This window comes from Eucalyptus grandis, chromosome 7, assembly GCF_016545825.1.
Source record: "Eucalyptus grandis isolate ANBG69807.140 chromosome 7, ASM1654582v1, whole genome shotgun sequence".
In the NCBI taxonomy this organism is placed as follows: domain Eukaryota; kingdom Viridiplantae; phylum Streptophyta; class Magnoliopsida; order Myrtales; family Myrtaceae; genus Eucalyptus; species Eucalyptus grandis.
The window spans coordinates 38,008,604-38,033,836 of record NC_052618.1 but is presented as its reverse complement, the minus strand read 5'-3'; the positions used below and the strand labels follow the sequence as shown (position 1 = coordinate 38,033,836).

The following is a 25,233-nucleotide window of genomic DNA, read 5'->3' as shown; positions in this document are numbered from 1 at the left end:
TTGTTCTGCTAAGCTACGCCATTTTGATAGTTGCGCCTAATTATGGGACAAAATTGTGCGGCACAATATGGGACGTGTCATAACGGTTTGGCCTTATAATCAGGATTCATGTGATTGAAATGATATGTTTTGATTTTTAAACTGCGTTTGCCATTTCGTTGGAAAACTCTATTGATTTAATGCATGTTTATTACTACTATTATGGGTATTGATTTGGATTGCGTGGAATTGGATGACGATAGGCTCCGTAATATAGTTTAGTAGAATTTTGATTGTTGAGTAGTCTTACTCACCCATTGTGGGGACTAACATATTATAGAGTGATAAAGTCACCATCGCCAGAGGATAATGACGGAGGCTCGAGCATAATGGAGTGATGAAGGACGCGAGGTCAGTAGCGAAATTTTTGGACACCGACACTCACTGATAGACGACTTGTGTATAGCTTATGGAAAATGTCGGTCTAGTTTTTGATATAGCCAAGTATAGGAAACTTTGGCTTTTGTTGTACCGACAAAAGATGTCTATCAAGTTTATGTCAATAAAAAAAAAGTGCCTAGTTATTATTTGTGTATCTAGTGTGCATCATTTTAGTGTTTAAGGAAGGGAGTTGTTGGATCCGCTTCCACCATATTATTGCATAAGGACCAATGAGAAATGTGATAGACCCCCAGACTCACGGATTCACCGAAATCCAAGGGTATCAGAATAAAGGACATCCAGGATAAGGAAAGAAGTGTGGCGATCCGAACGATCGGGGGCCGTCGAGGGGTGTCACGATAGTTTTCCTTCACAGCGTGGGGTGGTCTGCAAGATGGAACAATCTCTATACGAGTTGAAATAGTCACCCTGTGCTTGGTTCAACCAGTTCAACGTGGCGATGAAGAAAACGGGGTACATTCGAAGTGGTGCAAATCACACATTGTTCTTAATGCTGCATCTCTTCCGAGACCAGGACCTTTTATCATGACTTATGCTCGTTGCATACCTTGATCTACTACTGTCCGAATAGCATTTCCTGCTGCGGTTTGAGTAGCAAATGGTGTCCCCCTTCTTGTACCATTGAATCCATCCACAAGTACTGGCGAAGGACCAAGACATTACCCGACCCCGTACATCTGTAACAGTCACAATGGTATTGTTGAAAAAGTCAAGAGAATACTTACATAATTGGTTTATATCGATCCTTCCTGGTTGAAACCAGGCGTAAAAATGATATTGCCATAACTTAACAAGGTAATATTTCCATTTCTTCATCGGAAGAGGCGTATCTTTTGAAGCCGAATTGATTTTCCTTGATATCGAACATAATGCATGAAAGGATCTTTGAAGAACCATAGGATGCACTGAAAATCATTATCAAAGAAGACTTTGACAAAATGTTCTATTTTTACATAGAAATATATTCACTCAAAAAAGATTCCAGAAGTTCTTGACTGTAAATGAGAAGATTGATTACGGAGAAAAAGAAAGAAGTATTCGTATTCACACATATGAGAATTATATAAGAACAAGAATAATCTTGGATTACCTTTCGAAGAAATGGTAATATGTTTCTTTTGAGTAATAAGACTATTCCAATACTCGTGGAGAAAGAAACGTAATAAATGCAAAGAAGAGGCATCGTTCACCCAAGAGCTGAAGGGTTTGAACCAAGATTTCTAGATGGATGTGATAGGGTATTAGTACGTCCGACACATAATCTAAATGTGAAAATTTGTCCTCTAAAAAAGGAAATATGGTTAGAATTGCTTGTAATTTATGAGATTTTGCTATTTCTTTCCTTTCTAAGGAAGATACTCATTATACGGAAAATGGAATTTCCCCAATGACTGCAAATCCCTCGGAGATAATATGAGAATAAAAATTCTTGTTTTGCCCAAAAATGGATTTTAGATAGAATCATTAGCTGAAAAAAAAAAACAAAGGATTCTGTTGATACATTCGAGTAATTAAACGTTTCACAATTATTGAACTAGATTTATTGTCATAACCTGTATTTTCGAACAAAATCGATTTATTTAAACCATGATCATGAGCGAGTGCATAAATATAATTAATATATATATACCTAGTTCTCTCCAGAACAGGAAAAGCCATTTGAACAAAGTGAGATGGAGACTAAAAAGATAGCCATAGTTGGTGCTGGGATCAGCGGCCTCCTAGCCTGCAAATACACCCTCTCTAAGGGCCTCCACGCCATCGTCTTCGAGTCTGAAGCCGGCATCGGAGGGGTCTGGACAAAGACCGTGGAGACCACGAAGCTCCAGACCCCAAAACCAACCTACCAGTTCTCGGACTTCCCATGGCCGGACTCGGTCGCCGAGGATTTCCCTGATACACAACAAGTGCTCGGGTACATCAAGTCATATGCCCACCACTTCGACCTGCCTAAGCACATCAAGTTCGGCACCAGGGTCCTTAGCATCAGGTACGAGGGGCCACCTGGTGAGGCGATGCAGTCATGGAGCCTGTGGGGCGGTGACGGCAGGCCATTCAGCTCGGATGGGAAGTGGAAGATCAGAGTGCAGGATTGTCTGAGCCTTGAAACCGAGGAAGACGTATGCTTCCTGTTATTGCATAATTGGGGGTTGCTCTTCTTAATGCAGTTTCATGTTACTGTCTCATGCCAATACCTATTTAGACCGGCAATGGGTTACAATTTTCATTTCCATTTTGTGTTAATGATTGCTCGGTAGCAATTTCTTAGTTTCTATACCTTACCATCTAATGACAATGACAGACGTATGAAGTGGACTTTGTGATTCTTTGTGTTGGGCGATTCAGTGGCATTCCGAACATACCGGAGTTTCCACCGAACAGAGGCCCGGAGGCGTTCCATAGCAAGGTGATCCACTCCATGGACTACGCAGCTATGGACTACCAAGCTGCGAAGGAGTTCGTCAGTGGCAAGACAGTGGTGGTCGTCGGGCTGCAGAAATCCGCATTGGACATTGCCATGGAGTGCTCAGCTGTTAATGGTAAGTGCGAAATCCCTGAATTTCAACATTCCTTAAACTGAAGCCTAGTCGTCGCAGCATTAAATTTTCTTCACTGTGTGCAAGCCGCTCCTCCAGCTCCGGCATTTTGACAAGAGTGGATTTGTGGCAACTTCCTTTTGGATGAAATTTTTGTCCTGCAGGAGTGGAGCGGCCTTGTACGGTGTTGTACAAAACGGAACACTGGAACCTGCCGGATTATCTACCGTGGGGCGTGCCTCTCGCGCTTCTCTATCTCACCCGCTTCTCGGAGCTCCTCGTGCATAAGCCCAGAGAGGGCTTGTTGTTGAGCCTCATGGCCACGCTTTTATCGCCCCTGGTACGCGACGAGATAGATCTCTTGAAACTTCTCATCACAGTGATTGTTCTTTCCAAACAAATGTCGATTTGTCCGCCTACAGTGATATAGGCGCCTTCTTAATTAGATCTGCAAGGGGAATTTCTTTCACCATTTAGTAATATTGAGCCAGTAATTTTTGCCACAGAAACTTGGATTCAGAATTATCCACGTGGAGTAATAAATTTGAATCCGAAATTATTCAGATTAAGTGCATCATATGATTAAATTCATTAGCTGTTACATGCTGTTCGTGTAATACGATCCGCTTCAATGACAGAGATGGGCGATTTCCAAGTTTGTTGAAAGCCACATAAAGCGAAAGCTTCGGTTGAAGAAGTTCGGGATGGTGCCAAAACACAGTTTCCTTCAAGAAATCAGCTCCTGCTTGATCTCGACCGTACCCGAAAAATTCTATGACAGGGTGGAAGAGGGAAGCATAATCTTGAAGAAGGCCCCAGCATTCGGATTCTGCAAGAACGGGATTTCAATCGATGGAGAGGTCGAGCCTCTGAATTCAGACTTGGTCATCCTCGCGACTGGGTTTAGGGGCGAAAAGAAGCTCCTAGATTTGTTTGAGTCGCAACTGTTTCAGGACTGCTTATCTGGATCTCCTAATTCAATAGTTCCACTATACAGGTATTGCCCTAGAATTCCCTCCTGCTATAAGCTAATCTGATCCTGTGTCCTGGGTTCTCATGGAGATTTAGGTGCATTTGGTTTTGGGAATGCTTTTTGTCTTCATATTTAGAGAAAATTTTGTCTATTTATTCGTCCTTTTTTCTTTCCTGGGAATGTCCTTGGTTTCTCATCGTTCATCTCAACACTTTTTCTGAGAATGTCTTTGCAAAAATTATAGCTGGAAAACTTGTAAGCATGAAACTGTGCACTTTTTGCTTTGGAAAGTTCAGCCAAAAGATGAGTGGCCTGTGTTATTTCTCTATGGTTACTGTCATGGACTGAATTATGTGATCACATCCGATCAGAGCATGCATCCATCCCCGAATTCCCCAACTAGCAGTGATCGGGTTCTCAGAAAGTGCTGCAAACTTGTACACATCAGAGATACGGTGCCGGTGGCTAGCCGAGCTTCTCGCAGGTACGTTCAAGCTACCTTCCATTAAGGAGATGGAGGAGGATATAGAAGAGTGGGACAAGTACATGAAGCGATCTTCAGGTCCATACTACAGAAGATCATGCATTGCTGCACTTCACATTTGGTACAATGATCAACTGTGCAGAGACATGGGATGGAACCCTAAGAGAAAGAAGGGATTCTTTGCTGAGCTGTTTGAGCCTTATGGCCCAACAGATTATGTCTCTCCATGAAGATGAAATGTGCGTGTATCATCATTTTTCCCCTTTGTATTCCATGTTCAGCAAACTTTCTTCCCCTTCTCTTACTGATGTGAAGTCATATTTTGGACTAAATAATCTATGATTGTTCTTGGAGCACAAAATTCTAGCTTGCCCTAAATTTGAGGATTCAACCATTGATCTACAACCTCAAACCAACTCCTACAATGAGATACGATTCAATCAAGTTTCCATCACTTTAAGTTGTACGATCCTTCCATGACAATAACATGAATTAAAGGTGTAGACATATGATGGAGAGGAGAAATTGAAATAGTCAAGCACTTCTCGTATGAGCCACAGGAAGAAATCAAGTACTCACTAGAACCTAGTTATACGTGCTTGAGTCATCGCAGAGGACAATTGGAATGGGGATTCAAATTGAACAGCAAAATCGCATACGTTGCCATTGCAGAAAATGAATAAAAAAAAAAAAATCGCAAGTCTGGACACATTGGCGACGACAACATCGAATTCTTGAAGGTGCAATAGAGTTTGTGCAATAGAGTTTCAACATTGCACAACTCCAGGCCATCTAAACTAGCAAACATTCTAGCCATCTAAGAATGGAACCCCCAAAAAGAAGAATCGAATTTTTCCATTGGAACAAGGGAAGCTACAATTCTATGGTACAGAAGTGCCAAAGGATAAAACAGGCACCTCACATCTCTGTGACATGCGCAACACTTACAGACGTACCGGCGTGTATTGAAGGTGACAGACATAGAAGTAAGCATCGAGGGTGACAGTCTTTGATACAAATGTCATCACTGAATATGATGGAAAGAGAGCAGGGGCAGGATCAAAATCAGGAAGACGTTCCAGCTAAATGCCCGAAAACTGTCCTTCATGGCGAAGCTATTTGAAACTGTTTACAAAACAAGCCCCTAAAATATTAGGGAAGTATAGGTAGTGGACTACAAATCACAATGACTGACGTGCCAGTAATTTATAGGTGAAGAAAGTATAAAGAGTAGACAATTCGACCTCATTGCTAACAGTCGGCCATAGGGATAATCAACAATTCTATAAAACAATTGATTCCGGCAGCAAGTTCTATCATTTTTAGCTCATGTGTGCAATTATATTTTATATTTTGGCAAATCTAAAGACATGCAGTGCATCGCAACCGAAAAAACTTGTGGCCATGGTGCATATCCAAAACAATGCAAACAAAGCTCTAGACAGAGGGCTTTTGCATCAACTTGGGAAAAAGTACAGTCCAGTATTTTTGTCAAAATATTAATTTTTTCCAGCTTTTATAGTAAAAACTTATAGGAAAAATCAAGGATCAAATTAAGAATAACAGGTATGTTAAAGTGTTATTGTTAAAAATATTTGGATGTGAGCGTGCAGAAGCATGGTTTTGGTATTAGTTATAGTTTGTTATTAATGGTGTGTGCAAGTGTATGATACAGTTTGTAGAGAATGGACAAGGATAGGAAATTATGGGACAAAGATAATTCAACTAGTTTATGAAAATAATTTTACAATAGTTGAAGGAGGTGTTGGTGAGGGAGCTAGTGGTTTTTATGGTTAGCTCCCTTCACTCTTTTACATTTGTTGTTCTACTATGCTCTCCCCTCTTTCCTATTTATAGGGTGCTCTACCAACATTCTAGATTTGTGTAGAATGTTGTCCACTTTGGCTTAATCTAGAGAGTTTTAGATTGTAGTTTATCCTCTCTTCTTCTAGAGAGATCTACACATGTGCTTATACATTTTTCTCTTTCTTCCAGAAACTTCATCTAGGGAATTCTAGAAGTTTAGCAACTCTAGGAGATTCTAGAAAATGGATCACCATTTCCAACACTCCCCCTTGATCCATTTTCGGGATACTTCGGATATTGTAGTTTGTCTCATGTCTTTTATTCCGTCTTCGTTCCACCATATTCTTGTACGGTCTCATAATTTTTCATTTTAGAATTCTCAAAATCTCTTCTTAGAGTTTGAAGGCGAATAGTGCATACCTTTTCCGATCCTTGAAATTCTTCTCGTAGTATATCCCAAGCCTCTTTTGCAGTCCTCACTCCAATAATTCTTGGAAATACAGTTTTCGAGAGCGCTTGTTGGATAAAATATAGCGCCCTTGCATCATTTTGTAGTTGATCCTTCGAAACACGTGCACCTTCTAGTGGAGCCTCGCAACCTTTTTCCACGATGTCCCATAAGTCTTGGGCCATCAAGAATGTAGTCATTTTTATGCTCCAAAAATCATAGTTGTTCCCATCAAAAATGGGAATGGGAAATGAGGATGAGGTTGGGTTGGCCATGGTTTAGTTTATGGGTATTTGGAAGGGTAGTTTTAGGAATGGGTAGGTAGGACAACACCCAATTCCAACCAAAGACGTGGCTCTGATACCATGTTAAAAATATTTGGATGTGAGCGTGCGGAAGCATGGTTTTGGTATTAGTTATAGTTTTTTATTAATGGTGTGTGCAAGTGTATGATACAGTTTGTAGAGAATGGACAAGGATAGGAAATTATGGGACAAAGATAATTCAACTAGTTTATGAAAATAATTTTACAATAGTTGAAGGAGGTGTTGGTGAGGGAGCTAGTGGTTTTTATGGTTAGCTCCCTTCACTCTTTTTACATTTGTTGTTCTACTATGCTCTCCCTCTTTCCTATTTATAGGGTGCTCTACCAACATTCTAGATTTGTGTAGAATGTTGTCCACTTTGGCTTAATCTAGAGAGTTTTAGATTGTAGTTTATCCTCTCTTCTTCTAGAGAGATCTACACATGTGCTTCTACATTTTTCTCTTTCTTCCAGAAACTTCATCTAGGGAATTCTAGAAGTTTAGCAACTCTAGGAGATTCTAGAAAATGGATCACCATTTCCAATAGTTATAAAGCTTTTAGTGGGCTATTCAAAACAAATGCGTACTATGGGATAGGTGAAGTGATCTCTTCATCAAGTTCATTACTTCATAGCCATCATGAATTTTGAGTGTGTACCTGGACAAGTGTTATCATTGACGAGCACTGTTAGAATAGTTTAGTTCATATAACCAGCATAGGTACAGGTTGTGCGGTTACAAGATGTCGAAGTTGAGTTGCCCAGGAGTAAATTTGAACCCTCGCATTGCATTGAGGGGCAAGCCGACTGATTAGATGGCTTAAGCTGGGATGGCTGGCAACGTAATCTATTCATGTATAGGGAAATGAATCATAAATTCTAAGAGATTGTTTGGAAAGAGAAGAATTAATGGAAGATTGTCCACAAGAAGGATGTGATCTAAAGAAATTCTAGAATAGTAATACTGACGTCCAGTTATTTGCTACGTCGCAAGTGCACATCACACAATTGTTAGCAGTGAAGACATAAGTTCCATTAGCAACATGTAAATAGGAGTCCAGCGAGTCATTCCTTATTGCGAGATGAACAAGCTGCATACGGAATAGAGAATTCATCAGTATTGCTGTTAAAGATTGGAGTACGAGATTACCAGAAAAAATCAAACTCACTAGTGTTGAAACAATGGAAAGCCACAAGTAGGAAGCATCACAAACTATCTATATGACATCTAGCAATTGAATCTCAAAACATAATGATGTTATCGCCGCCGCCACACTGTTCTGATTACCGTGCCATTGCAATTGCCCCTCCATTACTAACCAGACTCACCATACTTACTTTCGAGTCACACCACTATCGTAAGCTTTCTTGTGCCACAATTTGACCAACGTCAATCTAAGGGAAGTTAGTTTGACATCGCTTTGATCCTCACACCGACGCCACGTAGACCAACACTACTCCAACTTGTCCCAAGTAGCAACATCTTTGCCCAAATCGTCACGACCCAGATCGTCACTACTCCATGCGCCAATGTAGACGGTAGTAGCTTGATTCCGTTGGAGAACCGTCTAGGAGAGTGACCTGAAGCTATGTCAGGCCATGGTGATATGGTGCCTCATTAGGGGCAAGGAGAGACCTCCAATCCTACCATTGCTTTTTTGGAGGATTTGATGAATTGAATAAAGGAGATTTTGAGCCACCACAAATTTCAATAAAGTTGGATGGGACCAATTATTGTTTATGGCCCCAAGTTGTCAAGATGTACATCTCAAGGAAAGATAAATGGCAAAATATCAATGGAGACCTTCCTTAGCCTAAACCTATTGATCCCGAATTTCGCAAATGGAAAATGGGGACTCCATAGTGAAGGGATGGTTGATAAACTTGATGGAACCCGCCTTGATTGGGAATTTTATCCAATTCCCAACCACAAAGGTTGGGATTCAATTGCTACCTCCTTTTTGATGGAATTGATGCATCCTAGGTTTATGATCTTAAACAACATGTGACTAGGATGAGACATCTAGAGGACCTACTAAGACTTATTACAATGGTTTGCAAGGTTCGTGGCGAGATTGGCTTCCGCCACCCAAATCCGATGGTTTGCCCTATCGATATCAAGCAATATAATTCAGCTATTTAGGAAGATCGGGCCTACATCTCCCTTGATATGTGGATGACTACTTGGATAAAGTTCAAGCGAATGAGCTTCAAATGCAGCCTTTTCCCATAGTTGAGAAGGCCTATACTCATGTTCGATGGGAGGACATACGACAGAGTGTGATGCTGGCACACAAAGATACCACACACTCGTCTGCAGCTATGGTATCTTGAGGAAGTAAGGTAGGACCACAGACCTTTTACCGAACTTGACAAATGTCGGCTTTACAAATGACAAAGTGAGGTGGTTTGACAAGTGGAGGTCAACCAAGTGGAGCACTGTGAAGCAAATCTTCCTCAACAAGAGTTGGTGGCTGCTCCAATTGTGGGAGTGTGAAGCATACCCAAGAAACATGTTTCAAATTGATTGGGTATCCTGATTGGTGGAAGGAGGTGAAGGCACGCAAACAAGCAAAGAGTGCAGCGAATGGTGGAAAAGGGAAACTTAGCTATCACTAATAGCATAGGTAAAACCGAACAGGAAGTCAACCACTGGATGTGAAGGTAATTATGCTCATGATTTCATTAGTAACTCTCAGAATAAATGTAGTCGATGGATTATTGATTCAAGTGCTACAGATCAAATGACCTTCACAATAGATGATTTTGTCAGTCTTACTAAATCAATGTGGCAGAATATTTCAAATGCTAATGGGATTATATATCCAATAAAAGACACTATAACCGTTGCTATTTCCCTTCTATATCTTTACTGAACACTTTACTTATGCCATCGTTGTCCACAAAAATTAATATCAGTGGGGCAGGCGGCTAAAGATCTTAATTGTGCTACTTTGATATTTTCACAAAGGGACGTGATACTAAGTGGGGGGCTCTATTACTTGAATGACTTTAGTTTTGGGAGGGTGCACTAGGTGCGACGCTTATTAGATTAAAGGGGAAGCAGATTTGGCTATGGCATTGCCGATTGGGGCATCCTTCATTTGACTATATGAGCCATTTACTTCCTGAAGTAGTTTTCTAATTTATCATATTCAATTTTTCAATGTCAGACTTGTATATTGGCTAAAAGCCATTACATGCCATTTCTAATCAATTTGAATAAGAGTAGTGTTGTGTTTTCCTTAGTCCATTTGATATTTGGGGCCTTCTCCCGATCTGCAGTTTCCGGAAGATGTTGGTTTGTTATATTTATGGATGATCACATCATAATGACTTGGCTCTATTTTTTGGAACACAAGGATGAGGTGGTTAATATTTTTCGAGTGTTTCATTAAATGGTGCAAACACGATCTAGTGGGAAGTTACAAATTTTGAGAAGTGATAATGGTGAAGAGCACATTAATGCACAACCTAAGGAATATTTTTAGGAACATGACCTATACTGCATGAGACATCATGTTTTCGGACACCACAATAGAATGGAGTAGCGGAGCAAAAACACATCTTAGAGATCACTTGTGCCCTTCTCACCAAAGGTCGCGTTCCTAAATGCTTTTGGGACAATGCAGTTGCGACATATGTTCACCTCCAAAATCGAATGTCATCCAAGGTACTGGATTTCAAGACACCTCTACAAGTACTGTCTACACATGCTACCTTGCCAACTGTCTTGTTTGTTTCACCTTAGGTGTTTGGGTGTGTCGGTTATATCCATATTTCAAAGATTCACCGGACCAAACTTGATCCTTATCTTGCTCAATGTATTTTCTTGGGATATAGTACACATCAGAAAGGTTATCGCTGCTATCACCTAGCTACCAAAAGAACTATGTGACAATAGATGTCATGTTTTGTTGAGTTAAAAAAAAAAATTATCTTGGCACCAATTCTTCCTTTCAAGGGGAAATATAGGAAGAAAGTGTGAATTGGTGGCAAGTGGGTGGTGTCATGTCTAGAGGACAAGAGGAACGCAAGAGGTGCAGCCCGAAAATGAGTAGCAACCGGTGGGAATGCCGCTGAAAAATGGAAAGCAACCACCAAAAAATGGTGAAAATGAGCAAGCTCCACAATCGGCAATTAGGGATGTATAAGAACCAAATATACAAGAACAACTTCTCCCTCTTCAATATTCGAATTTGAATTCATCTTCTGAGGATATTCTTGAGGTGACTTCTCCTACTACTATGTCTTATTTGCTTGATGATTCTGATATATCTATGGAATATAAGTTACTTGATAGGTATAATAGGGGCAAGCCTCCTGACCGGTACTCAATGGATGCTTAGGGGAAAAGATCTAAGTACCCTATTGCAAACTATGTTTTAACAAGGAGACTATCAAAACCACTAAAAGCATTTTTGTTGAATGTTTCTTCAATTCACATCCCAATTAGGATGCAAAAGCCTTTGGAAGACCCAAAGTGGGTTCAAGCAAAGGAGGAGGAAATGGAGGCGTTGCAAAAGAACAAGACTTTAGAAATTGGTAGAGTTGCCTGAAGGGAAGAAGATGGTGGGGTGCAAATGGGTTTTAATGGTTGAATATAAAGGGGATGGTTCCGTCAAGAAATACAAAGCAAAGCTAGTACCGAAGGGATACACGAAGACATATAGGGTAGACTATCAAGAGACATTTTCCCTTGTCGTAAAGCTCAACAATGTTTAGGTTTTACTTCTCTAGTGGTGAATCTAGACTAGCCATTGCACCAGTTTGATGTCAATAATGCGTTCCTTCATGGCGATCTGGAAGAAGAAATTTATATGGACATTCCATCAAGGTATAGTTTTCCTTCACAGTGTGGGGTGGTCTGCAAGCTAGAACAATCTCTATACGAGTTGAAACAGTCACCCCATGCTTGGTTCAATCGGTTCAATGTGGCAATGAAGAAAAGGGGGTACATTTAGCGTGGTGCAAATCACATATTGTTCTTAAGATGTTGTTAGGAAAGATAACTATACCAATTATCTATGTTAACGATATGATTATTGCAGGGATGATACATAGGAAATCTCTAAACTCCAAAAGAGAAAATTCTTGGAGTTTAAGATGAAAAAAATTGGGGGATTAAGGTACTTCCTAGGAATAGAAGTGGCACAATTTAAAGGTGGAATATTTCTCTCGCAAATGAAGTACGTGTTGGACTTGTTAGTGGAAGTGGAGATGCTAGATTGTAAATCTGCATACACTCCAATTGTGCAAAACCATAGATTTGGGGAGTATCCAAATCAGGTACTGACTAACAAAAAAATGTATTAAAGGTTGGTAGGAAAATGAATTTATTTGTCACATACTCGACCTGATATTGCTTATACTGTGATGCATGCCCTAATTGAAGTTCATATGGATGCTATGATAAGAATACTTCACTAATTGAAGGGGCCTCCAAGAAGAGGAATTCGTTTTCTGAAATGGGCACCTTGAAATTGAGGGGTTTATGGATGCTAACGGGGCTGGGAGGTCGACTTGGATATTTCACTTTTGTAGGAGGAAACTTAATTACTTAGAGGAGCAAGAAGTAAAAGGTGGTAGCATTGTCAAGTGCAGAGCAGAATTTAGGGGGATGCACAAAGGTCTTTGCGAACTTCTATGGCCTAAGAGATTAATGATGGAACTCGGTTATGCTCCTATCTTTGAGATGAGGTTGTTCTGCGCAACCATCGGTATATCTCATAATCTTGTTCAACATGACCATAAAAAACACATTGAGGTAGATCACACTGAGGTACTTCTCATAATCTTGTTCATTAAGTAGAACCTGGATACCAAGGTTCTTTGGTTTCTGTATGTAAAATCGGAAGATCAACTGGCGGATATACTAACGAAGGCTGCATCAAATAGGATTTTTTACAGCTCACTTGACAAGTTGGACATCCAAGATATCTATGCACTAACTTAAGAGGGAGTATTAAAGATAAATACGATTTTATCCTTGACCTTCATCTTAATTGATTCAATCAAAGATGCTCGGAGATAAAGTAGGAAATTATAATCATATTGTAATCTTGTTTATTCTTTATGCTATTCTTATATTTTATATTGTAAATTTACACATGTACAAGGATGAAAATAAGAAGATTAGAATTTGCCTCTAAAATACATCTTCATCGTTCTTGTTCTTCACTTCCTTTTTCTTCCTTCTTGGTCTTAATTTATGTTTTACGAAGTACGCCTCGATAGTCACGTATTAATAGAGTTTTCATAGTTTTCATAGTCGGGTGGTGAGGACTGGTATTCTCGCGCATCTCGACGGCTTCGCTTCACGAGAGTCACAGAAGGGTTCTCGCGCATCTCGACAGCACGATCATATAGATATGATCAGGGTCAGATTTTGTTGGGAACACAAAAGTGTTCCCAAAACTGTTGCAGCATTTGGATATCATCTTCGGAAATGGATCAGGGTCAGATTTTGTTGGGAACACAAAAGTCAAATGGAAATATGAAAAAGAAAACATTATCTTGCTCTTTCCATATGGTCCCACGTCGGTATGGAATCAAGCTCTGCAATAATAAATTCTTCCATCGATAAGCTTCGACCGGCGGCGATGCCACCAGCAGTGACGTCGATGGGCCGCTTTCCTCTTTTCTCTTTTCATTCTTTTCTGGTTCTTGTTTGTGCATAGAAGATCGCCTGGAAAGAGAAGAAGTTTACCTTGAAATATAAGAAGACGAAAGATACGTAGAGACAGCGATTTATCTCCGAGGAAGATAAGATCGGTCAAAGTACGTCACCACTTGGCGTATCTGGGAGATTCCTTTTGTCTCTTATATTTACATTTTATCTTGCTGTATGATATATTTACCTTTTAGTTGAAATTTTTAACATAGTATTAAAATCGGGCTTTCGAGTCCTTTATATCTCGGGTTTTTGGGCATTTATGACTCCCCTTTGTTCAATTCTATGTACCTTCTTGTATACGACTTTAGTTTGATTTGCACTTCAAATGAGGTGTTAAAGTGTGATCTTATATCACTTGATTATTGAGTTCAATTGCACATTACAAAAATATTGTCTCTCTCTAGTTAAAGAGTTAGAGCTCAAGGTTTCACTTTACAGAGTCAATTTTTTCCTCACGGCAAAGGAAATACTCTGTAAACAGTATTATTTGAGTAAATTATAAAAAGCAAAGCAAACATGGGTCTTACCAAATTGATATGGGACGTATAACTTGCAATTACTCATCCAATTGGACCTAAGCAATCCTTAAAATGCTTCATCCTAGTTAAATTTAAACTTTGAAAAGGTATTCCCTCCTTTTAAGGAAGAGAAATATATAGAGGGAAGCTTGGGGGATGTCGAGCATGCGAGCACCAACACGTTAAAATAAGAAATGCAGTCCCGTTAATCCACCTGGGTTATCATTTATAATTAAGAAAATATGCATGTATAAAGTTCGAAAAAACACTTTTTTCTACAAAATGGTTTCCTGCAAAGCATCATCTTTTACATGAATTTTTCTCCAAAACAAACACACAGTTTTTATTAAAATATTTAAATAAAACTGTTGTGGATTATTAGGCAATACATTCGAAAGTCTAATTCTGTCCTCAAGTCAATCCGGGTAAACACTATATTGATGAAGAAATAGACAGCTTGCCATGTACTCTACAGTTTCAAGATGATTTTCTAAAGGTAAAAAAGTGATGCTAGTCAAGAGGTCGGTTCAAAGACGATGGCTGCCAATATGCGTTGAATTAGGCACATAATGTTCCCCAAGCTATGCTAATGCCGGACCGAGCATTGGTAAAGGCAAGTGAAACACGTAAAATCATATTTCCCTGAAGAACTGTTTCAGGAGAAACCGACAGATGGGTGGTTGGTTTCAAATCAATTTTCTTAGTGCATTTCCACCCAACATCATTAGACCTTTGATTATATATATATATATATATACCTAGTTCTCTCCAGAACAGGAAAAGCCATTTGAACAAAGTGAGATGGATACTAAAAGGATAGCCATAGTTGGTGCTGGGATCAGCGGCCTCCTAGCCTGCAAATACACCCTCTCTAAGGGCCTCCACCCCATCGTCTTCGAGTCCGAAGCCGGCATTGGAGGAGTCTGGACAAAGACCGTGGAGACCACGAAGCTCCAGACCCCAAAACCAGCCTACCAGTTCTCGGACTTCCCATGGCCGGACTCGGTCGCCGAGGATTTCCCCGATACACATCAAGTGCTCGGGTACATCAAGTCATATGCCCACCACTTCGACCTGCCTAAGCACATCAAGTTCGGCACCAGGGTCCTTAGCATCAGGTACGAGGGGCCACCTGATGAGGCGATGCAGTCATGGAGCCTGTGGGGCGGTGACGGCAGGCCATTCAGCTCGGGTGGGAAGTGGAAGATCAGAGCGCAGGATTGTCTGAGCCTTGAAACTGAGGTAGACGTATGCTTCCTGTTATTGCACTCTTCTTAATGCAGTTTCATGTTACTGTCTCATGCCAATATCTATTTAGACCGGCAATCCGTTACAATTTTCATTTCCATTTTGTGTTAACGATTGCTCGACAGCAATTTCTTAGTTTCTATACCTTACCATCTAATGTCAATGACAGACGTATGAAGTGGACTTTGTGATTCTTTGTGTCGGGCGATTCAGTGGCATTCCGAACATACCGGAGTTTCCACCGAACAGAGGCCCGGAGGCGTTCCATAGCAAGGTGATCCACTCCATGGACTACGCAGCTATGGACTACCAAGCTGCGAAGGAGTTCGTCAGTGGCAAGAGAGTGGTGGTCGTCGGGCTGCAGAAATCCGCATTGGACATTGCCATGGAGTGCTCAACTGTCAATGGTAAGTGCGAAACCCCTGAATCCCGACATTCCTTGAACTGAAGCCTAGTCATCGCAGCATTACGTTTTCTTCACCGTGTGCAAGCCTCTCCTCCAGCTCCGGCATTTTGACAAGAGTGGATTTGTGGCAACTTCCTTTTGGTTGAAATTTTTGCCCTGCAGGAGTGGAGCGACCTTGTACGGTGCTGTACAAAACGGAACACTGGAACGTGCCGGATTATCTACCGTGGGGCGTGCCTCTCGCACTTCTCTACCTCACCCGCTTCTCAGAGCTCCTCGTGCATAAGCCCAGAGAGGGCTTGTTGTTGAGCCTCTTGGCCACGCTTTTATCGCCCCTGGTACGCGACGAGATAGATCTCTTGAAACTTCTCATCACAGTGATTTGTTCTTTCCAAACAAATGTCGATTTGTCCGCCTACAGTGATATAGGCGCCTTCTTAATTAGATCTGCAAGGGAATTTCTTTCACCATTTAGTAATATCGAGCCAGTAATTTTGGCCACAGAAACTTGGATTCAGAATTATCCACGTGGAGTAATAAATTTGAATTCGAAATTATTCAGATTAAGTGCATCATATGATTAAATTCATTAGCTGTTACATGCTGTTCGTGTAATACGATCCACTTCAATGACAGAGATGGGCGATTTCCAAGTTTGTTGAAAGCCACATAAAGCGAAAGCTTCGGTTGAAGAAGTTCGGGATGGTGCCAAAACACAGTTTCCTTCAAGAAATCAGCTCCTGCTTGATCTCGACCGTACCTGAAAAGTTCTACGACAGGGTGCAAGAGGGAAGCATAATCTTGAAGAAGGCCCCAGCATTCGGATTCTGCAAGAACGGGATTTCAATCGATGGAGAGGTCGAGCCTCTGAATTCAGACTTGGTCATCCTCGCGACTGGGTTTAGGGGCGAAAAGAAGCTCATAGATTTGTTTGAGTCGCAACTGTTTCAGGACTGCTTATCTGGATCTCCTAATTCAATAGTTCCACTATACAGGTATTGCCCTAGAATTCCCTCCTGCTATAAGCTAATCTGATCCTGTGTTCTGGGTTCTCATGGAGATTTAGGTGCATTTGGTTTTAGGAATGCTTTTTGTCTTCATATTTAGAGAAAATTTTGTCTATTTATTCGTCCTTTTTTCTTTCCTGGGAATGTCTTTGGTTTCTCATCGTTCATCTCAACACTTTTTCTTTGCAAAAATTATAGCTGGAAAACTTTTAAGCATGAAACTGTGCACTTTTTGCTTTGGAAAGTTCAGCCAAAAGATGAGTAGCCTGTGTTATTTCTCTATGGTTGCTGTCATGGACTAAATTATGTGATCACATCCGCTCAGAGAATGCATTCATCCCCGAATTCCCCAACTAGCAGCGATCGGGTTCTCAGAAAGTGCTGCAAACTTGTACACATCGGAGATACGGTGCCGGTGGCTAGCCGAGCTTCTCGCAGGTACGTTCAAGCTACCTTCCATTAAGGGGATGGAGGAGGATATAGAAGAGTGGGACAAGTACATGAAGCGATCTTCAGGTCCATACTACAGAAGATCATGCATTGCTGCACTTCACATTTGGTACAATGATCAACTGTGCAGAGACATGGGATGGAACTCTAAGAGAAAGAAGGGATTCTTTGCTGAGCTGTTTGAGCCTTATGGCCCAACAGATTATGTCTCTCCATGAAGATGAAATGTGCGTTTATCATCATTTTTCCCCTTTGTATTCCATGTTCAGCAAACTTTCTTCCCCTTCTCTTACTGATGTGAAATCATATTTTGCACTAAATAATCTATGATTGCTCTTGGAGCACAAAATTCTAGCTTGCCCTAAATTTGAGGATTCAACCATTGATCTACAACCTCAAACCGACTCCTACAATGAGATAATTTTCAATCAAGTTTCCATCACTTTTTGTACGATCCTTCCATGACAGTAACATGAATTAAAGGTGTAGACATATGATGGAGAGGAGAGGAGAAATTGAAATAGTCAAGCACTTCTCGTATGAGCTACAGGAAGAAATCAAGTACTCACTAGAACCTAGTTAGACGTGCTTCAGTCATCGCAGAGGACAATTGGAACGGGGATTCAAATTGAACAGGAAAATCGCTTACGTTGCCATTGCAGAAAATGAAAAGAGAAAAAAAATCACAAGTCTGGACACATTGGCAACAACAACATCAAATTCTTGAAGGTGCAATAGAGTTTCAACATTGCACAACTCCAGGCCATCTAAACTAGCAAACATTCTAGCCATCTAAGAATGGAACCCCCAAAAAGAAGAATCGAATTTTTCCATTGGAACAAGGGAAGCTACAATTCTATGGTACAGAAGCGCCAAAGGATAAAACAGGCACCTCACATCTCTGTGACATGCGCAACACTTACAGACGTACCGGCGTGTATTGAAGGTGACAGACATAGAAGTAAGCATCGAGAGTGACAGTCTTTGATACAAATGTCATCACTGAATATGATGGAAAGAGAGCAGGGGCAAGATCAAAATCAGGAAGAAGTTCCAGCTAAATGCCCGGAAACTGTCCTTCATGGCGAAGCTATTTGAAACTGTTTACAAAACAAGCCCCCAAAATATTAGGGAAGTATAGGTAGTGGACTACAAATCACAATGACAGATGTTCCAGTAATTTACAGACGAAGAAAGTATAAAGAGTAGACAGTTCGACCTCATTGCTAACAGTCGGCCATAGGGATAATCAACAATTCTATATAACAATTGATTCCAGCAGCAAGTTCTATCATTTTTAGCTCATGTGTGCAATTATATTTTATATTTTGGCAAATCTAAAGACATGCAGTGCATTGCAACAGAAAAAACTTGTGGCCATGGTGCATATCCAAAACAATGCAAACAAAGCTCTAGACAGAGGACTTTTACATCAACTTGGGAAAAAGTACAGTCCAGTATTTTTGTCGAAATATTAATTTTTTCCAGCTTTTATAGTAAAAACTTATAGGAAAAATCAAGGATCAAATTAAGAATAACAGGTATATTAAAGTGTTATAAAGCTTTTAGTGAGCTATTCGAAACAAATGCATACTATGGGGTAGGTGAAGTGATCTCTTCATCAGGTTCATTACTTCATAGTCATCATGAATTTCGAGTGTGTACCTGGACAAGTGTTATCGTTGACAAGCACTGTTAGAATAGTCTGGTTCATATAACCAGCATAGGCACAGGACGTGTGGTTACAAGATGTCGAAGTTGAGTTGCCCAGGAGTAAATTTGAACCCTCACATTGCATTGAGGGGCAAGCCGACTGATTAGATGGCTTAAGCTGGGATGGCTGGCAACGTAATCTGTTCATGTATAGGGAAATGAATCATAAATTCTGAGAGATTGTTTGGAAAGAGAAGAATTAATAGAAGATTGTCCAAAAGGAGGACGTGATCTAAAGAAATTCTAGAATGGTAATACTGACGTCCAGTTATTTGCTGCGTCACAGGTGCACATCACACAATCGTTAGCGGTGAAGACATAAGTTCCATTAGCAACGTGTAAATAGGAGTCCAGCGAGTCATTCCTTATTGCAGATGAACAAGCTGCATACAGAATCAGAGAATTCATCAGTATTGCTGTTAAAGATTGGAGTACGAGATTACCAGAAAAAATCAAACTCACTAGTGTTGAAACAATGGAAAAGCACAGGCAGGAAGCATCACAAACTATCTATATGACATCTGGCAATTGAATCTCAAAACATAATGTTGGCAGGTCAAGAACTATCTACACAGCGTCTGGCAATTAAATCTTAAATCATAATGGTGGTGGGTCATGAAGCTTAATAGTATCGATCAGAATTGCCAATTCATAAACTATGCTAATGTTACTTAGAACAAGTACCTTCATGCAGAGTCTAACCAAAAAGCATAATGTGGCAAATAAGGGGGACATTAGATTGTCATACTCTCTGTGTCGATTATCAATCATCGAAGAAAGCTTAAGCCAATTGCTTCCATTGTTAAGCCATTAATCTCCTCAAGATCAAATCATAGAGCCGATCTGTTGAATGGAAACAAGTCAACAGAACTGTTCTTGGCAGAGAACTGCATCATGGGGAGAACCACTTTTGCACATTCAGGCATCACACTTGAATTCTGAGTTAAACTAGATCTTCAATGTTAAAGACTTGATAGAATTGGCATAAGCAAATAATGGGGCCTCTTTAGAAAGTCCCAGTTTCCTCTCTCCTCTCTGTCTTCCTCCACTAAACTTCCATGCTTAGAAGCAATAGCCAAATTTCAGCCAAGTTCCTTAAAATCTCTTCCTAAAGGAGAAGCAATCCAAGGAATAGGAAAATAAGGAACCCCACCCCTCTCCCCCCACCCCCCTAAAAAAAAAAAGGCCTTCACCAGGATATGATGTCATTTTATCCTTCTTATAAAAAACACACAAAGATGTGAACCAGATATCACATCCTTAATTTCGATGACATCAAAAGAGACAATGACCAAATACAACTATTAAAATCGCGGAGATACAAGTTACAACAATTTTAAATTTATATAGGATATCATATAGTTCTATCATAATTTCTGGAGAAGCCCCCCTGGAGGTCAGATCAGAATTTGAGTAGGGACCAGCTGAATAATTTGCAGCTCACTACTAGCCGACATTATTCGCGCAGATCACATGGTGGGGAGGCCCTGCAAGGCCCCGCCATCATGTCCTGGTCTTACCCTATAATTCTATCAATAAATCTAATCATTCAAACACAATCATCGAGAGAATCGATCCAAAAACTCAAAGATACATCCAATCGAGCCAAACTCACTCATCTTACTTCACTCAAATACAAGCTAGTTCTGGCAGAGATTTTTCACACAAGATCAATACCCGTAAAGCAAAAGCACAAGCAGAAAAACACACACACCAAATCCTATCCAATTTTCTCGTACCCCGTATGTTGACTACGGTCACTGCTGATGCATACCTCTTTTAGAAACATTTCATCCCAAATCATTCCTTCCCTCCCCCACCCCCCCCAAAAAAAAAAAAAAAAAAAAAAAAAGAAGAAGAAAAACCACCAACCCAAATCTAAACTGGCACTTCATGTCTGACCACAGTTTATCCAGCTAAGATTCTGAGGAATATCCCATTGAACAGTGCATCGCATAAGGAGAAGCTCCTCTATAGACGCACCAGGCGCATGCAACATCCAACCACATACAATCTGAACCATTCAAAGTCCATCCATTTTAGACGGACATCACGAAGAACAGCCCCACTGCTTTCCTTCCTTGATAATGCAAAGTGGATCCCACCCACGGCACACTCTCTCTCCTTCACCACATCACGACAGAAAGCTAAAACCCAGCAACAAAAACGAAGAGCCAATTCGAAAAAGTCCCATAAAGTCTTCACTCTCTAGACCCAAAAAGAAGGGTTCAAAACCGAGGCAATAAAAAATGAAAAAATGACTATGTAAATGGGAAAAAAAAGGCAAGAACCTTTGCGAGGAACATCAAGAACCTGCCCGGCCTGAAGGCTCGCAACGTCGGCAATCCCGTTGATGTCCATCAGCGTGCTCTGAGACACGTTGAACTGCGCCGCTATCGCCGCCACGGAGCTCCCGGCGGCCACGACGTGCGCGTAGTGGACCACCTCCTCGCCGTCCACGTCGTTGCAGCTGCAGGGCAAGGGGACCCACAGCTTCTGACCAATCTCAATAAAGCTCTCATTGGCGATCCTATTCACTTGCTGAATGTCCTGGTAGACAACCAGGCCGGAGAAGACCTCGCGGGCAATGTGGTACAGCCCGTCGCCGCTCCGGACGGTGTAGACGGGGCGCCGGTTGGAGACGCCGGTGGCGTTGGAGCAGGAGCAGTTGAAGGGGACGACGACGGTCTGGTTGGCGCTGACGTTGAAGCTGGCGGGGGTGGAGAGGGGGAGGCTGTTGGCGCCGAGGATGGAGCGGAGGTGCTTGACGCCGAAGAGGGCTTGGACGGCGGCGAGGGTGGTGGCGTTCGGGGAGACGTACCCGGCGAGGGACTGGCACGTGGCGGCGGCGGCGGAGGAGTTGGAGCAGTTGAAGCCCAAGGCGGTGGAGGGAGGGAGCAGAGAAGCGAGAGGGAGGCGAGGAGGAGGAGGGGAGGGAGCGGAGGAGCGCCGCCTCCGAGGAGCCCATTGCAGCGGCGGCGGCGGCGGCGGCGGCGGCGGCGGTGGCGGTGGCGGTGGTTGAGAGTGAAGTGGAGACAAATTTCGAAAGTTTCGTAGAGAGATTGAGTCGACTCGGGCCCGCTTTGTCCTTTCGAGTCTCCGACGCGGTTTCGGGAAAATTCCAACCTTTAAAATTTTATCGAAAGGCTTATGGGAAGAAGACAACGCACGTGAATCTCCCCCCATGCTTTCCCCTAGGAAAATTTCTATGTTTTTTTATAAGACTAGTACTATGAAAAATCTTCAATCGATACACCTATCCAAATTATCAAAATTCCAAATTAGTACAACTATAATAAATTTATTTTCTATTAATTTTAGTTAAATTTTACCTTCAAACTTCTGGATTAGATGACATGAAAGTTGATAAGTATACTGGTTTGAAATTTTATCCTTCGTTCGTCGGTTTATAATTTTTCATGGTATTAATTCAATTTAACAAAACCAACGAATGGCGATTTTATCATAAATATACAAGTTCAGGGTTTTTTGTTGGTCCAAAAATTAATTTAAAGTAAATTCTTCACTGATGTGCAGTATAGGGTTTTTCATAATCAAAACAGTAATTTATAATGAATTTGTCGTATGTCTACTAGTTTAAAGTTTTTTTTATATGGATATCGGTTCGAAAGTTTTATGTGTGAGACGATGTAGATGTCACTTCCTTCCATTGAGATTAAAAAAAAAAAAAAAAACAGAGAGCTCTCAAGGTCAACTTTTGTTTAATGAAGAAGTCCATAGCTACGAGCCCTCGTCGTGATTGAGAGAGTCGCTGGACCATTTCAGGGGGAGAGGTTTTGGGCAGGCCCGATGCCAAAGGGTTCCCTTGCGCGAACTTCATCGATGTCAAGTGGTCTAACCATTATATCTAACCCTTCTATTTCTCTCTTCATTTTTTTATCTTATTATGATCTATTGACATCAAGCCACATCATTATTTTGTGTTAACACTCACGTGTCAGTGATGTCATGTCATTAATTTAATTGTGCTAGTAAGAAATAGACTTGATTGCATAATCAAGAAAGATAAAGGGCCTATCATGTAATAAAAAAAGTTAGGAACAAATTCTATCAACAACAAAACTTAGAGAACGTGCACTTAATCCTCATTTGTTAATACCGAAAACCCATGTCAGCATACTTATTGGCATACTTAGGTTGATTAATGATAAAAGAATTAATTACAATTGCTGATTGAAAATCGAGAATTCAAATATAGGAGAGGGCATCAGTCATCGATAAAAAGCTGAGTTTCTTAATGAATTTATTCAATAATTTAAATGTATTCGTGATAAATGAAGTCAGAATCTTACAAAATTTGATTCTCATGCTGAAAGATCACCAGGTAATTGTGCATTATTTATGGCTTTTTTTGGCAAACGAGAGAGCAATGAAATGTCCAAATCCTGCCAAGCATCATCCTTCCTCGTTCTAACAGTCGCCAAAGCGTACCTATACCCTTGTCTTACTTTGGAAAAACTGTGTCCCTGTGTCTCTCTCTCTCTTCGGCTTTTTGTTTTTCATTTTCCCCTAATTTTCAAACTTTGACCGACTAGATTTGCCGGTTTGATCGGGTCACGTCTCATTATTAGTATCTTTGACTTTAGGACTTATCATCATCTCTCGCAGCCCCCCTTTTGGACCTTATACCATCTTATTAGGAAATATTATCAAAAAAGTTATAAATTTATTATATTTATAATAATTAAAATTTAAACCTTTTAATTATGTCAATTGAGTTTATTCAATCAATTTTAGCCAAAAATTATTGACGTGGACATTGACCGTCTTATGGGCACAACCGACCAAAGCTGGCATAACACTTTTTATAACATTTTAATGATTTTTTATTTATATGGTTTTTTCTTATTCTTTTTTCCTTTTCTTTACTTTTTTTTTGGGGGATGGAAGGAGAGACGGCAAGGGTCACCGACATTGGGTAAAGGACACGACACCCTCACCGGCCACTAGGCGAGAAGTCACAACCCTTGCCATAGCCAAGCAAGGGTTTTGCATCCTGGAGCTAGCGTGGATATCGCAATCATGTCAAGTCTAGTAAGGAGAGACGGCAAGGGTCACCAACATTGGGTAAAGGACACGACACCCTCACCGGCCACTAGGCGAGAAGTCACAACCCTTGCCATAGCCAAGCAAGGGTTTCGCATCCTGGAGCTAGCGTGGATATCGCAATCATGTCAAGTCTAGTGAGGGCTTGAGCACACTCACTTTGGCGAACGTGGCCCTCAGTGGGCAAATGGCCTAGTTATTATCACATCCTACCACTAAAAGTGTATGATTCTATCTGTCTTAATTAAACCCCACCATGACAAGAGTACTCAATGAGACCATTAAGCACTCGTGCGATGGCTGACAAGATGCTCAAAATGTTAAAGGACCTTATGCTCAAAATGTTAAAGCGCACATCATTAGCACCGTTTGATTGAAAGGATAAAATTAGTAGTCCAAACTCATTTTAGTTAAAAGAAAAAAAAAAAGTAAAAGCTACCAAAAATCTCAAAGTATCTCTATCATGATATATTTATCCTAAACTTTTTTAATGATACCAATAATCACAAACTTATTCATGCTTGACATATTTACCCTCAATCAAAACTCTGTCAATGAGAACTATTAAAAATCTACCTACATGAATACTAGAAAGCAAACATTGTTAACATGACGTCCATGCAACTTAAGTGAAATTAAAAAGATGTTAATTGAAAAATCATCTAACAAAACATTAATACAAAGTAAATATATCACACAGGTACAATTTGATGATTTTTTATATTATAATAAGAGAAATTTTATGGGTAAATATATTATAGTGGGCATAATTTGGGGTGTTTAATATCATAGAAAAAAGTTAGGTATGATTTGGGGTCTTTTTGACATTTTTCCTAAGTTGAACACATCCTTCAAAGGCAAATATTTGCCACGGTAAACTATTAAGGAATTTGCAAGCATGTCTTGTTCATGTCAAGCCTAAAGCAACTTCTAGTTCCATGACTTCGAAAGCTTTATGTTAATCCTAAAACTAAATGCTTTTAGTAAAATGCTAAGCTATGCAATATCAATATTCTTTACTTAGGGATCAACTTCTATTAATAGATGTGTTCAGTCTTGGTTGTTTTTCATAAGATGAATGAAAAGATTGTTGAGTGAAAATTTAGATGTTAATAGACTTGCAATATAATTGTTGCCATTGTTGAACAATCTTTA

At 40.5% G+C, this 25,233-nt stretch overlaps 3 protein-coding genes and 1 long non-coding RNA gene across 4 annotated transcripts; 2 read left to right on the top strand and 2 right to left on the bottom strand.

The window, feature by feature from the left end:
- The first annotated feature begins 2,075 nt into the window (after positions 1 to 2,075).
- Positions 2,076 to 4,796, top strand: LOC104453463 (probable flavin-containing monooxygenase 1). Its single transcript, XM_039316671.1, has 5 exons — positions 2,076 to 2,561; positions 2,744 to 2,981; positions 3,143 to 3,318; positions 3,617 to 3,975; positions 4,323 to 4,796. Exons 1-5 carry the CDS (start codon positions 2,115 to 2,117, stop codon positions 4,663 to 4,665), a joined length of 1,563 nt encoding a protein of 520 aa, XP_039172605.1. The 5' UTR covers positions 2,076 to 2,114; the 3' UTR covers positions 4,666 to 4,796.
- Positions 4,797 to 5,274: 478 nt separating this feature from the next.
- LOC104453462 lies at positions 5,275 to 8,002 on the bottom strand. The gene is made up of 3 exons (XR_727124.3): positions 7,963 to 8,002; positions 7,653 to 7,840; positions 5,275 to 5,560 (listed from the first exon to the last, which is right to left on the bottom strand). It is a non-coding gene; the product is annotated as an uncharacterized LOC104453462 (long non-coding RNA).
- Positions 8,003 to 14,969: 6,967 nt separating this feature from the next.
- On the top strand, positions 14,970 to 17,647 carry LOC120296279 (probable flavin-containing monooxygenase 1). Its single transcript, XM_039318037.1, has 5 exons — positions 14,970 to 15,429; positions 15,605 to 15,842; positions 16,004 to 16,179; positions 16,478 to 16,836; positions 17,174 to 17,647. The coding sequence occupies exons 1-5, from the start codon at positions 14,989 to 14,991 to the stop codon at positions 17,514 to 17,516; spliced, it is 1,557 nt and encodes a 518-aa protein (XP_039173971.1). The 5' UTR covers positions 14,970 to 14,988; the 3' UTR covers positions 17,517 to 17,647.
- Positions 17,648 to 17,998: 351 nt separating this feature from the next.
- LOC120296123 (lysM domain-containing GPI-anchored protein 2-like) lies at positions 17,999 to 22,197 on the bottom strand. Its single transcript, XM_039317782.1, has 4 exons — positions 21,303 to 22,197; positions 19,274 to 19,394; positions 18,964 to 19,151; positions 17,999 to 18,398 (listed from the first exon to the last, which is right to left on the bottom strand). Exons 1-4 carry the CDS (start codon positions 22,195 to 22,197, stop codon positions 18,298 to 18,300), a joined length of 1,305 nt encoding a protein of 434 aa, XP_039173716.1. The 3' UTR covers positions 17,999 to 18,297.
- Between the last annotated feature and the right edge of the window lie 3,036 nt (positions 22,198 to 25,233).